Consider the following 14701-nt stretch of genomic DNA (forward strand, 5'->3'; position numbering starts at 1 on the left):
AGTAGTTTCTTCCCCCATTGGGGAGACTCACCGAAGACTCATTTAACCTGCATAACAGCCCCCTTCATGGTGCGAGCTGCCCACAGCAGTCTGGAAACCTGAGAGGTGTCCTCAGAAAACTGCTTTAATTCTTCGTGGTCTGGGACACCAGGGGAGGCGGCTGCTGTGACCCCCGGGGGACTCCAGGTGTTTTTAGCTGCTTTCGAACCCCAGGCCATCAGGGCCTCTTGCCGGACCTCCTCTCCCTCCCAGAGCCCCTTTTCTCAGCCCGTGGCCTCACCTGTTACGGGGCATCTCAACCTGAGGCCTGGTCTCCTCCTTTCTCCTGGTCCTTACTTCCAAGGGGAAGCTTGAATATTTGTGATTATCTCACGTCATAATCACTAGTAAGTTCTTTCCCGACTCAAAAATAACAGCAAATTTTTTTAACTGAGAAGAAGAGGAATTTCAGAGTTGGTGCCAGAGTTCAACCTCTTCTTTTTCTTCAACGGTAGCAAACTTTAGAAACCCACAGCGGGATGGTTACCATGTTCTCTTTTTTTTTTTCCAAAAAAAGTCCCCATCTTATTATTGACTCAGAAGATATTTCTTGAGGGATTTTCAAGTAGCAGAAAAGGGGTTGGCAAGCAAGTGAAGCCATGAAGCCCGGAGTCTGCTGTCGCATTCTGTCCCCCGTGACCCTGCTGCCTTGTCCCCCGGGGAGTCGGGCCGAGGGGGTCCCGTCCTAGTCCCGACTGTCTCCCAGGGGCTGCTGCCTGCGTGGTTCTCCCTTCCTCTGTGTGGTCTCTCCTCTCAGACAGCCGTTTTTGGTTTCATTTTATCTCATTCTTCCTGCTTTTCTGGTGATGGTCCCTGATTGCCTGTCTTGTCTGATAACTGACGTTCATTAATTATTTTCAGAGCCAAAAGCCAAACCAAACCAAACAACCAAAAATAAATTCAAAGCAAAACCTGGTCTCAGACCGGTGTCTCTATTGCAGCCTGATCCCATCTAGAACCTCCTCTCCCGCCTCTCTCCCTGTCTCCGCTGTCCTCCTGGGGGCTCTCCCGGCCCACCGGCCCCCTTCCTGTCTCGTCTGCTGGGGTCTCCCACAGTGTTTGTGTCTGCAGGGGGCCGCCTCTGCCGGCCCCAGACCAGCGCAAACAGCTGCCGGCCAGACACACACCCAGCCTTGTCTAACACATCTTGTCTTTGTCCACCTGGCTCATCCTTTCTTTTTTTTTTTATCTTTTAGTGTCTGCTGCATGTGAAGGTCCCTGCTTGGATCTACTCTAACGTACCTCCCTTCACCCTCCCCTTTCCCTCCCCTCTCCTTAGAAATCCTTTTCCAGACCCAGCTCCTGGGCCATTGTTCCCTGCTGGCCCAGAGAACCTTTCATCTGCCTTTGCTCACTGCTCCCGGGGCTCCCCCGGGGGCGAGTGTCTCCCCACATCTCCCACTGAGCAAAGAAACGGGAACCAGCTAACCTCACGTGCTTCTGCACGGGAGCATCTCAGCGCTCCCGGCCTGGCCCGGCCGTCTGTCTCTCCGCACGCTCCCAAAACGGCGGGCCCCTTTCTGCAGCCCCTCCTTGAGCACTTGAATGTCTCACTCCAGTCCTCCATAGACAAGCAGGCAACCAGCGCTGCCCATATCGACCCCCTGGTTTTTCTGTGTCTGTTCGATTCAATCCTTTGTTGTGCGTATGTATTTGCTCCTCCTTATGTCTTGTTCTTAATCTTGCATGAGTGTTTGACACACTGTCACGCCCTTGAGACAGGGCATCTGCTGTCCAGGCACATCCATCACCGGACCTCATGGCCCTGTCCCCTTGCCCTGTGCCTTGTCCTGTGCCTGCCTCTCCAGCCTGAGCCGGGGTGTCTGTAATTGCCTGTGTCTCCGTGATCTCCGTGGTGGTGCTGTACGCCCCTGCGGCCCTCCGCAGACGGGTCCCGTCCCCTCTGACCTCAGCCTCCTCCTGTGTTTGCTTGCAGATGGGCCCCGTGTCCCATCCGTGTCCTTCTGTGGTCATCCCTTGTCTGCCTACCCCTCCCCCGCCCACCCTGCTGCCTCTTTGCTCTGCCCTGAACACACCACCTTGGAGGTTCCTGGGATTAGCCCCTTGGCGAGGACGCCGCGCTGGCCCGGCTTGCTGTGTTGGCTTTGTGTGCGCCACGCCGAGAGGCTGACTGTCTTGGGCCGCGGGAAGTGGGCTCTCATTAACCACCGGCTCCGTGTTTGTCCCTTACTTGTGTTTTAGAAAAGGATGAGGCTGCAATTGAGCGCTCTCAGTTCAATGCCACGTCAGTAGCTGATGTGGACAAGCGGGTGAAACGGCGGCTACTCATGGGTAACACTTTTCTTCCACTTCCTTTGTTGTCCTTGCACCTTTGTTCGTGTGTGTGCGCGTGTGTGCACGTGTGTGGTGTGTGCCGGCGTGGGGGGCGTCTGTGTGCGTGCTGCTGTGGCAGGCTGTGAGCACTGTGCTGGCGTGTGGGGTGAGTGTGTGTGGGGGCTGCATGTCTGTGGGGTGTGCCCACGTGTGTGCAGTCGTGCGTGCCACGTGTGAGTGTGGAGGGCTCCACTCCAGACGTGGACTCACTTTTTCTTTTTTTAAGTTTGTGCCCTTCATCGAGCATGTGTTTCCTTGTCTGTGTGTTTGTAGCAGAGAACCCAGAGCCAGTGCTAGTGGCCTCTGCATGGGAGGAGACATGTGCTGTGACCCTTCTCCGCGCAGTAACGCCTCATTTGCGGTTAGGATCCCAGGGTCAGCAAAGCAACACTGAGACACAGAAGCAAAGAGGGTGTTGATGTAGAGCAGGGATTTGGGCAGCACAGTCCTTACCCATCTCCTTGCCTCGGACAGGAGCCACGTCCGGGGGAAAGAGCCACATCTAGATTCAGGGCCGTGGGGTCTTGGGGCATCCAGCCCACGCCACTCCCCTTTTGAGTTGGGAAATCTACTACCCAGAGAAGGGAGGACTGGTTGAGGTCATCTAGCAGACCAGCTAAAAGCAAGACTCACTCAGCCCCTCTGACCTCAAGGCTCCCCACATTTGTGAATGAGCCTAGCCCAAGCCCGCCAGGCTGGCAACTGCAGCCCACTTTCCCTGGTCCCCTCTGAGGCTCCCACTTGCCTCGGGGGGTCCGTGTGATGTCAGCTGCCCTCTGAGCACTGTCCCTGGGCTAGATCTACCCTCTAGAGAGGCTTGCCCAGAAACACCTGGGGCCGCTCCTCGTGGCCCGGAGGCCTGCTGGGTGGCTGACCCTGGGCATGGTGAGGAAAAAGGAAGGAGGAGAAGAAAATAACTGCTCTTCAACCTTGTTTGGTCTTCAGAACAGAAAAGCAGTCTTGTCTAGCCATGCATTCGTTCCTCTGGCCCTCAGTCGGTGCCACAGTTCTGGGGTTGCTGGCCCCTAGGTGGCACCAGCTGCCCAGGCCTCTGGACCACAGCTGTAGGGTCGCCAGAGGTTGTCACAGCCTTCTTTGTGGTATATTTCCCACGTCTCAGAGGCGGAAACTGAGGCTCACTGGGGTGCCCAAGGTCACACACTACCCTGCGCAGCTGAGCTTAGCCCAGAGGTCTTGGCCATGTGGGCCATCTTAAGTGTCAGGGTCAGAGGACCATGGAGGTCGGAGCCTGAAGGTCCCATAGAGGTCAGTTAGTTTTGTGGTCCTCATATGGCCCTCAAAGGAACCCAGGCATGTAGTGGGGAGAGAGGTCTGTGTGGGGCGGGGGGAGGAATGTGGCCTTGCATGCTGGTGAGTAGGCTTGAGGCCTTCCCCAGTGAGGGTCTGAGGAGCAGAAGAGGTTCTGGGCTGGCCGACAGGGCTCAGTGAACCCCCAAGTCCATGCTGGGCAGGACAGGTGTAGCTGGAAGCCTGGCTCTCTGCAAGTTCTCTGCACAGGGCTGTCTCATTGACGTGGGCTGCCTGGGTTGGCCTGGGAAGGGTTGGAAACAGCCAAGGTGTGTGCTTAGAGGCACCAGCAACCAAGCGTGTCTACTCCCCTGCACAAAGGGGTGAGTCAGTGCTGTGGGCTTTCTGAAAAGCTGGCTAGCGGTGGGTGACAGGAACGTAAGAGCCGCTGGTGGGCTGAGTCCCAAGAGGGCCCAGGCCCCACGGCCTCACTTATCGGAGAAGTGGGCACTGCTGCCTGACACCAGAGCTCCAGAGCAGGGCAGGACCAGGAACTGGGCCCCCAGGTGCCCTGCACCCTTACCAGCGAGATGATGGTGGGAAGCAGGCTGAGCTGAGTCGGCATCGAGCAGGTGGGTAAGCAGATGGAGAGCAGGGCCTCCGTACTTACTTTTTCTAACTAGAGAGAGCGGTCCTGAACCAGATCCTGAAGCAGGGTCAGGGAGGTGAGGAGGGAGGCACCGAGGATACAGCTACCCTCATCCCGGGTTTGGGAGGCAGAGGTAGGGGAGCAGATCGGGGGACTCTGCACCAGGCCTAGGAGGGGCCGAGGAAATGGGTGACAATCGGCTTCCCCTGCAGTCCCACCTCCCTGATTGTGGAAGTTCCCCACCCCCACCCCACAGACAGAAGAGACCTCTCCCTCCCACGGTCTCCCTGCAACACTCACAACAGGGGGGCCAGGGCCAGCAGCTCAGGGCCCGCACGCGGAACCACCCATTCTCAGAGGCTTCCATGAAAGGTCCTGTCTAGAGTACAGGTGAGCTCCCCCGAGAGCTCATCATTTTCTTAGCACCTGTCTCCTCTGAGAATAGCCCACGTGGTACAGACTTAGGACCCTATTGGACTTGAAGCCTAATTAGTAGGCCCCAGCGAGTCCCAGCTGCTCCGCGGTTATACTGATAGAAGCAAGGGCTGGAGAGTGAGGGCGGTGACCGTCCCCATCCTGCCCTGCACTGGTCAGAGCTCGCCTGGGACATCATGTTCAGAGCCTGGCCCCTGCGTGGAGAGAGCAGCCCAGACAGAACTGGGTCAGCATCCTTGGCCTGTGGGAGGGAGCACAGGCAGTTTATCCCAGGGGATCCTGGGCTGGGGGGCTGATCAAGCCGTGTTTGGGGTCCTGGGAGGAGATGGGGGTAGAAAAGGCAGAGGAGGAAGGATCTTGTTCTGTGGCCCAGGAGCAGATGAGGACAGTGAGACCCTGAGGAGTCCCATAGCAAGGTCAGACCCCGGGCCCCCCCACTCCAGAGTCTGTGCCCTTGACTGCTGCACTGGCCAGCCTGGCCGCATGAGAGGACAGAGACGGGTCTGGAATGCCCCAGAAGGGTCTGCTGTGGGCCGAACCAGGGGTAGTCATGGCACAGGGCTCCGTCAGAGCAGCATGTGTGCTTTGGTCACCTGGTGGTGGAGATGGCCTGGCAGGTGTCTTCCAGCCCTGACGTGCCAATTGTCTCCTATGTGGCTGGGGCTTGTTTTCAGAGTGGGTCGGAAGGGACTGAGAGAGCGGAAGTGGGTGGGTGCAGAGCAGCCCTGGCCAGCCCCGAGCACACGCCCGTCCTCACCACCCTCTGTGGTGACCACACATCCGCAACAGACCATGCCTGCAGGTCCAGGCTGAAACCACCGTTTTCCATGTCTCAGAGAGGGGAAGTGACCTCACTGCTGGCTGCGGGCCCCAGTTTCCCTTCCCCAAACGGAGATGGCAAATTTAGGTTTTGTATGGTTGTATAGGCTGCTTGACTCAGAATTATTTCAGAAGTATTTTGTGCCCAGACTGCAGAGGTCACAGGTCACTTAGATGGCTGCAAGTCGTTTAATTAGCAGCCTCATCTCAACACAGCCAAGAGCCAGAACATAAGCAAAAATCAGCTAAAACCTGGGCCCTTGACCCACCTTTGAGCCTCTCAGTTCCTCTCTGGGAACCCTGCTTGCTCTTTGGTTCCCCAAGGGCTAGCATTTTGGTTACAAGGTTCCCCAGTTTTGAAACACCAACACAAGTCTTGAAACCCTAACATAAGTGCTCCCTGAAATCCCACAGCATCACTCCCACTAATTACAGCGTTGGCTGCTTTCCTGGGGCTCTCAGAGGCTCCCCCAAAGTGGCAGCGCTCTGCAGCACAGTGGCCGGGGGCCCGGTGGCTCTGCCCTACCCTTGGGGTCTCAGCTGTACCCAGCAGTTGCTGTTTATAATACTGAGTCACTGAGCACAGGCTGAGAACAGGTACAGTTATGTTTACTTTAAAGAGGCCTCGAAATATGTAACTGATTTTAGATTCCCGTTAAAATGTTTGGATTTGAGAGTTGAAGTGATAAATTTCAATTATCTGGCCGACTGAGCTGGGTGAAACATCCGAGTACCCAGCTAAGTTTACCACAGGCCCCTGGGAGCCCCGCTTACAGCAAGACTGATGAGACCCTGTGAGTCATACTTGTCAGCTCCGGGTCTTCAATCAGCTCCTTTTCCCCAGATGTACTTGGGAAAGATGCCGTGTTGGTTTCCTCCTGCTGCTGCTGTTAACAAGTTACCACGACCTTAGTGCCTTCAAACAACCCGCCACCTTCTGTGGGTCAGAAATTTGACTTGGGGCTCACTGGGCAGAAGCCAAGGTTTCAGCAAGGGCTGCGTTCATTCTGGAAGCTCTAGGAGTGAATCCATCTCCTTGCCTTTTCTAGTTCCTACAGGCCACCCACGTTCCTCCCCTGGTGGCCCGCACCTCTCTGACCCGCCTCTGTCACCACAGCTCCTTCTCTGAGCCCCCTCTTCCACCTTGTGACCACCTTGGGCTCACCTGGACAAGCCAGGATAGTCTGCCATCTCCAATTCCTTAGCTTAGTCACACCTGCAGAGTCCTTCTTACCACATCGAGTCACGAGGGACTAAGATGTGGACATCTGGGGGAACTGTCACTCTGCTGACCATGGAGAGTCCAAACTTGGTCTGGGGAGATGCTTCCGGTCACCTGGCTGCCGTGAGCTCGGCTGAGGCAGAGCCCACGCCTGCCCTTACACAGGCCTGTCCCCAGGACCACAGGCTCCCAGCACAGGACAGGGGCTGGAAGTGCGGGTGCATTGGGGGTGCAGGGAGCCTCTGCAGCCCCTCCAGCAGCGGGCTCGGTGTCCGCACTCGGCTCACTCCCTCCAGCTGAGCCTTCCTCCTCACTTTCCAGTTCTCAAGGTGCTTGCCAGTCAGCCCTCTCCAATGTGTCTTCCCACAGCCCTGAGAGGCAGCTGTCCCCACTTTACAGATGACGCCGTGAGGCCCTGAATAGCCAAGAGACACAGCTCGGTCCGTGCGGTCGGCGAGCCGTCATCTGGGCCAAGGTTTGCGGCCTGTGGACTCGCTCCCACGCCCAAGGCCCCGCGCCGGTGGTGGAGCAGCCTGAGGCTTGGGACACAGCTCAGACCTGTGGGCTCAGCAGCCTTGCCAGGTGGGACCTTCCCTCCTGAAGGCAGATTCACAGCCAGCCCATTTCAGGGGTCTCCCTGAGCCCAGGAAAGTGGAGGTGCCTTGCTCCAGGCCCAGGGACCACGGCAGTAGTTAACCATTAGCCCCAGCTTCCTCGGGCCTCGCACTGCCCTGTCTTCACTACCTCACAGCCATCTTGTGAGATGGCAGTAAAGTGACTCCCAGTGAGGCAACTGAGGCACAGAAAGGTGGCTGGGAAGTCCTCTCTGTCCCTGCACTCCCACAGCTGGCACCTGCCCATCTCCCTGCCCCTCTGGAAGGACGCCCAAGTTTCCCTTCCACTGAATGGGGGTGACCCCGTAACACACTCCCCAGCTGGGCTCAGAGGACAGGGCCGTGAGAGAAAGGATGGGACGGGCCATGACCTATGTGCCTGGGGCCTGGCACACAGGACAACGCTCAGTCAGGGAGCTGTTGAGAGAGTTCCGGGCTAGGGAACAGAGAGGCTGGAGACTTGGGAGGCTGGGAAGACCAGGCAGAGTGGGGCGATTATGGTAATAATGGCTGATATTTGGGGGGACAGACTGAGCCCCATACTGTCCCAGCCTCATATAAGCACACAGCCACCCTGAAAGGTCCAGCCGATGTCACCTCTTGACACACCCACTCTCCTCCCCAGCTCCTAGCTCCTCTGTCCACCAAGGGACCACCCATCTGCCACCTCTCTTCTGCAGCCACCATCTCCAGGGTCCCTGGGTTTCTCCTAATTTCACCAACCCGTGTCCCAGGCCACCTCCTCCCACCCCTAATTCCAGACCCACACATTGTCACCTCCTGGGAGCCACCCTTCACCTGTCCCTCAGGCCCAGTACATGCAGCCTGTCCCAGGCTTCTTGCATCAGTGGGTCTTGTCACCTGCCACTCGATACCCATGTGCTATCTTGCACAGTTCTACCTAGCAAAGGCTTGTCCAGACCTAACTGGACCTCCCCTGCCACCCCCGTCTAACCTGCTCGCTTCTCTTCCACCAGCACCCTGTTTTGTCACAAGTCTAGGACCCCCCTGACTGGAGGCAGGGGTCAAGTGTGTGCCAGCTCTCATGGCTCCTCAGGACACAGCGCAGGGCCTTGCCTAGAGCAGGAGCACAGGGGAAGCAGGTTGGCTCGGAGTATGAATGAAGGCCACCTGGAGGAAGTGCCCAGGGATGGGTAGGCCCTCACTGCTCACTCTTCACCCAGGCAGGTGTCTGGCTAGGAGAGAAAGGCTGGGACCCGGAGCCTGGATGAGCCTGGCTGTGGGAAGGGACTGAGGCGAATCTGAGACAGGGGAGGCGATGACACAGGGCAGTTTCTCAGGTCAGCAGGGGCGCCAGCTGGAGGGAGAAGGTGGGTGGGCCCAGGGCCCAGGCAGGTCCCCTCGCCTCCAGCCACGGCCTCCCTGCCAACAGCGCTGAGCTCCGGGGACTGACCTCATGTTCAGGAGGAACTAGGGGTGACTTCACCCCGTCACTGAACTAGTCCCAGGTGTGGCTGGTCTCTGGGCAGCTGGGGTCCCTGGTTGAGGCCCTGAGCTCCTGGCCTCAGTTTATTCATACATGTATCCACAGTCCCTCTCTCTCTCTCTGTCTCTCGCGCACACGTGCACACACACACACACACACACACACACACACACACACACACACACACTACGAGTGTAGAAGGAGGTGGGTGCTGGTGACTTGGCTGCGTCGAGGGATAGGACTCAGGAAGGAGGCAGGGTGCCAGGCAGGGCATTGGCTGGCCCCAGATGGGGAGACTGAGGCTTGGAGAGGATGTGATTCACCCACAGCCACCCTGAGCTCCTGGCAAAACCAGGGTTCTTGGCACCGGGTGCTGGCACCTTGGGGGACCAAGTCTGGCTAGAGGGCGCAGTCCGGCCCCTGTCCTGAGAAGGCCCAGAGCACTTACCCAGAAGTCCCTTGACTTCCATTGGAGCATGAGGCCTTATAGCTTTCCCCACTCTCAGGGCCTCAGATGAAATTTGAATCTGATTCTAGCCAGTCTATAAGCTCATCCCATGAAGTATGAAAGCCATGGGAGACTTCACCTCCACGGGCAGCTAACACTGCATGCTTCTGAGTGCCACTGTCCCAGCCCCTGGTAATGAGAGTGAGGAGGGGGCGGACAGGCCCTCCCCGAGACTCTGAGGGCGGGTTCTAGGTGATAGGACTGCTGATGGGGGTGGCTCCCCTGCTGCTGTGAGGGCAGGTGGGTCAGGGAGCACCTACCAGGAGCCACGGGCTGAAGCCCAGCTGTCAGGTGTAGAGAACTTGGTCGGACAGGGTCTAGGAGGCCCGGCATCCAGCAGAGAATCCAGGCGGGGGAGCTGGCTCATGGGCTGGCACGGGCAGGAGGGTGCCGGGATGCAGCTGGAGGCCAGAGGGCAGGGTCCGCGGCGGGGCTCATGGAATGGTGTTACAGAGAGGATGGCCAGCCAGCTGTGTGGGAACAACCCCTGGGGCCTTGAGGGCGATGCTGCCATCTGTCTCCTGGCAGAGGCGGTCCAGGCCAGGGAGGTGAGGGGTTTACACGGCTCTTCTTGCGGCTGGGCCTGGGGACTGTGGACACTGCGGTCCTGGCTTTTTGCCCCTGGATGGCCTCGGTAATCTCTTCTCCTCTTGGTGCTGTAAGGTAGGAAGGCGATTCCCGGTCCTCCAACCTCAGGGTCTGTGACTGGGACCCACCGGGACAGGATGCCTGGGCGAGAACTTCATCAATCAGAGTGGCCAGTAGACGCACCTGGGGTGACTCTCATGGGGTCTGCCCAGCTCTGAGGCTTTGTGTAAATGCCACCTGATTTGTGGCAGTGCCCTCCCAGCGTCCCTGTGACTCACGTCCCCACACCTGCACCAGGGTCACACAGCCAGCCCTTGCCCTACACAGATGCAGAAAGTTCCCCTGTGCCATAGAGCTTTCCACCCAGAGGGGGCCCTTGGGGTAGCTGAAAATGGAGGTGTGCCCCGCAGAGAGAAGGCGGCCCTGCCCCGATGGCTCCTCGCACTCTGCCCCATCCCGCTGGGGGCTGGGCACACTTGACCCCCACGTGCCCCTCCTGGGCCTGAACCTTCATCTCAGAGACAGTGTTTCGGCCCCTGCCTGTTCCCCAGCCCCTTTCCTGTCCCCCAGCCCCCTCCCTGTACCCCAGCCTCCTCCCTGTTCTGCCTTAACTCTCCCTCTGGATTGGGTCCGGGGGGTCCTAAAGCCTTCAGTGATGTGACCTCAATGTCCTTTGGTGCCTAATCACCCCTCCCCCACACCCACTTCCTGATGGTTTTGCTGGTCTGTGTGGGCCCCCTGCCCTGCCGCACTCAGGAGAGCCCAGAAGTGCCAATACTGATTGTCCACTGGAGCTGCAAATGGAAGGCACCCCGAAGAGCCCAAGGCACCATTTTTTGTCTTCAGAAGGGCCCCCGATTATAGAAACAGATGAAACTGACCAAGTGCCTCGGTCCCTGCCCACGGGTTCCCTCCCGCCCCACGCCTGGGTGGGCCCGACCCCTCCAGCCCACCCTGGCTTCCTTCAGGGCTTCCCTCTAGCTGGCTCCAGCTGAGGCCAGGCCAGACGGTGGCTGCAGACCAGGTGCCAGCCGCAGACTGTTGGCTAGCGAGTAGCCAACGCTCAGGGCTCCCTGTGGCAAGATTCTGTACCAAGGCAGCTGGGGTTGCTTCTCAAAGTTGGAAGTTTCAGGTTGCTCAGCCAGGTGTATCTGTGTTTTAAGGACTGTGCATGTGCTGTCAGAGCAGGGACACCCAACTGTAGTTTTGCCAACCATGACTCTTCCTGGTCTGTTGTCCTGGCCTAGGCTTGGGAGCCAGACCTGGGTTCCGTGCCAACGTCACCATGCCAGAGTCACACACGGCTCTGAGCCTCAGCTTTCTCTTTTGTAAAAAAAGGGTGGTCGTCTCTACCTTGAAGCTGCCTGAGCTAGACGCTGGGCGCACAGCACCCAGCAGTGTGGGTGGCACTTGCCGGGTGCTCGATCACGTTTCTCTCCCCTGCTCTCCTTCTCTGGCCCTTAGCGTTTTACTAGCTCACTCGGAGGGCCAGTGAGGAAATCAGCCTCAGTGGCAAGTCCCCGGCAGCGAGGCAGGAAGCCCGGGGCCTGCCTGACCTTGGTCACGTTGTAGGTGAGGCCGTAAGAAGGGGGACTAGCAGGGTGAACAAACCTTTTTCAGAAGCCAGCCAGGTGCCCACACTCTGGACCCCTCCAGGAGGCCCTCCCAGCCCACTCTGGAGAGAGGGGGCAGACGCAGGCTCCGAGTGCCAGGTCACTCTGCCCTGCCCCCGGGCCCGGCCCCGGCCCCAGAAAGTCACAGGGTAGGGCGGTCAGTGGGGGTGCACCAGTGCTGAAGGCCCGGCGTGGAAGCAGGGAGGTTTGTGCGCAGGTGCTGGCCCGGCCTCCTGCAGCCCTCGTCCCTGGGACAGCCATCAGGAATCTGGAACAAGGCTTCCCCTCTGAGCAGCCTCGGGGCTGAGTCTCTGTGTACCTAGATGACTTTACCATTCCCAGCAACCTGCAAGGGTGCCGTTCAGAGTTACAAGTGAGGCTCAGAGAGGTGAGGGCTGGCCCAGCTTCACCCCATCCCACTGCACCACACTCCGGCCAGGGTCCTGCGTCCCCGCTCCGCACGGGGCCTGGCACGGAAGGACTCGGAGTGTCGCTGCTGTTGGTGGGTGTTCCAGGGAGAAGGGCCTGACACTCAGCCTCCCTGGTCACACGCAGCTGGCGGGGCAGCAGAGCCCCAAGTAAGGGTCACCGGCCAGGTAGCCTTTCTCAGGCTGCTTCCGCTCTCCGAGCCCCCTGAACCTCCTGTAGGACAGGTGTCCGATCCTGCCTCTCTCCCTCCGGAGGGTGGCCCCGAGCGAGAGGCTGCACGCGAGCCCGCTTCGTCTGCCCTCAGCGCCCCTCCACTTGATGGCCAGAGTAGAGGCAGGAGCCCGGCGCGGGGAGAAGGCTGGCTGCCGGGCCCCTGCTCCTGCCGTCTGCTTTGATATAAACCCTTGGTGTCCTCCTGGGCCATTTGAGGTCCCTCAAACCATACGAAGAAACCTCCCCAGGATCTGCCCGTCTTGCTCTTGGTTGGCCTCTCCCCTGCCCTCCGCCGCCCGCCCCTGTTGCCGCAAACTGCAGGGCACCATCCTCAGGCCCAGGAGGTTCTGCCCTGTGGGTGCTGGGGTGAAAACCCCCACCCCCCAACCCGGCAGGCCTGTGGGAAGGCGTAGCCCCTGAAATCTCAGGCCCATCTGGTGCCTCCAGAAGACAGTTCTGACAAAAACCCACCTCACAGCAAACTGCGGGGCCGAGTTCCCAGGCAGATGGAGTCTGAGGGGTGGTGTGGGCCTCCTGGCCCGTGACTTCGGCACGGCTGGGCTGCGGTCAGCAAAAGCCCCAAGGGGACCTCATGGTCACCCGGCCATGTGCTGAAAGGCCAAGTCCAGGATCACTGAGGCCGCCTCAGGGCCAGGCCAGCCTCTCAGGGATTGTGGGCCGAAGGGGTCCGGTGGCCTCAGACGTGACAGAGCGGGGGGTGGGGGGTGGCCAGCGGGGCCTTCTGAAGCCACTTTTCCTACTTGCCCTCAGACTCAGGCTGGGAGCCCCCTCCTTTGTCGAGGCTGCAGTCCTGGCCTCCACGACCACCCTGCCTCCAGCTGCCCTGACCTCCTTCTCCCACAAACCCCCCACCCACTGTCACCCTCACATCAGCCACCAGCATGTGTCCCGGGGCCCAGCTACACTTACAGGCCGTGGCACCCCAGGCTGCGTTCATCCGGCACCCTGGCCTGGTGGTGTGTCCCCGCACGGGGGTAAGAGCCACCCTTTGCAGGTGGCTCTCAGGAGTGGACGCCTGCCCTGCCAAGGCAGAGCAGGGGGTTCCGGACAGAAGTGGAGAGGCAGGGACGCAGAGACAGTGTGGGTAGGAGCAGGGTTCTGGCGGACAGGGATGGGGTTCCGCCCCCACTCCCTGCCGAGTGGCTGGGGAAGCCATTTCTCCTGTCTCGGCCTGACTCTTCTCACTTTCCAAAGGGCCTCCAAGCGGAAGCTCAGCCCCACTGTGGGGCACAGTGAGGGACACAAGCCTGCTGACGATGCTTATGACAGCCGCTGGGAGTCCCGGATGTCAGGGGAGCATGTGGAGACTGGGCAGCGAGGGAGACCAGGGCCGCTGTTAAGGACCTTGCCAAGGAGCGTGGTTTTTATCCAAAAGTGATGGGAGCCATGGAAGGCTCAGGAATCAACTGAGGGAAGAGGGTCGGAGTCAGAGAGTCTGGGCTGGGCCAGGAGAGCCAGCAGCTGCCCCCTGGCAGCTGGTGCAGCGCACCTCAGCCTCCATCGCGCCTCCCAGTGCCGTGACTCAGGCTGTTGCTGGTCCCCTGTGCCGTCAGGTTCTTCTCAGACGCCGTCCCCAACCAGGCCAGCCAGGGGACAGGGGCTCAGTCACCACACTTCCTCTCATTCTTCCCGGGCCTCCAGAGTCCTGTTTTCACATCTGCTCACTCAGCAGAAATCGGGCCCCTCGCTGTGCTGGTCCTGCACAGGGCGCCAGGCACTGAGGCCACCCTGACCCAGCTCTGCCTGGAGAGTGAGTGGTCCCAGGGGACTCCCACAGGTGAAGCTCAGGCGCTGGCAGAGCCAGCAGGGGCCTCTTGAGTCGTGCAAAAGGCAGGAGGCTGGGCCGAGGGCGCCTCCCTGAAGGTCCCACGGAGCCCAGGCTTGGGGGTGGTGGGCTGAGGGGTGGGAGGTGAGCCCAGGTTCCGTGAGAAAGGCAAGGTCAGGGCCCTCTTCTGTCTGTCTCCCCTGATAAACCACTCACCCCTGAGGCCTGGGTCAGTGTCAGGTTCATCTCTACTGCTGCTCTCTCAAGGCCAGCCAGCACCAAGGGAGTCATTCCCAAAGTGCTGGGTGGACAGAGGAGTGAATGCACCCGCTGTCCCGCTGGGCTGAGGCCTCACAGGACCAGGGATGGCGTCTAAGGCAGCACAGAGCAGAGGCTCAGAAAAGAACTGTCAGGTGAATCAGCAGCTGAGTTTGGGGACTGAGGTTCCCCATGCAGCGGTTCTAAGGAATGACACCAAGGGTGAGCACATTGTCACAGCTAGGGCAGTGTGCGAGGCACCGGCACGCCTGCATCTTGCGTGGGCCTTGCAGGAACTAGGGGGTGAATGTTACCATCTCCCCGTCGCACATCCGGACACTCAGGCTCTGACAGGTGAAGGGGCTTGCCCGAGCTCACGGGGCGGCGTCCGGAGCTGTTTCTGCCTCTGTGGCTCGCGTTTCAGCCACTGCACTGACTGACACTGTCCCTCCAGGCCTGACCTCGCCCCAGATCTAGGGCAGTGCAAGCAGGCAGCACC

General features: G+C 59.5%; 1 protein-coding gene across 2 annotated transcripts in view; it reads left to right on the forward strand.

The window, feature by feature from the left end:
• The window catches only part of SCUBE1 (signal peptide, CUB domain and EGF like domain containing 1), a 123141-nt gene that overhangs the window by 71707 nt on the left and 36733 nt on the right, over positions 1–14701 (forward strand). The window contains exon 7 of one of the 2 annotated variants that reach the window (XM_064491388.1): positions 2242–2331. The exons of the other annotated variant lie outside the window; for it this stretch is intronic. Coding sequence (XP_064347458.1) covers positions 2242–2331 — 90 coding nt within the window. The remainder of the gene's footprint in view (positions 1–2241; positions 2332–14701) is intronic. 2 annotated transcript variants of the gene reach the window in all.

Source organism: Camelus dromedarius, chromosome 11 (genome assembly GCF_036321535.1).
Source record: "Camelus dromedarius isolate mCamDro1 chromosome 11, mCamDro1.pat, whole genome shotgun sequence".
Lineage (NCBI taxonomy): Eukaryota > Metazoa > Chordata > Mammalia > Artiodactyla > Camelidae > Camelus > Camelus dromedarius.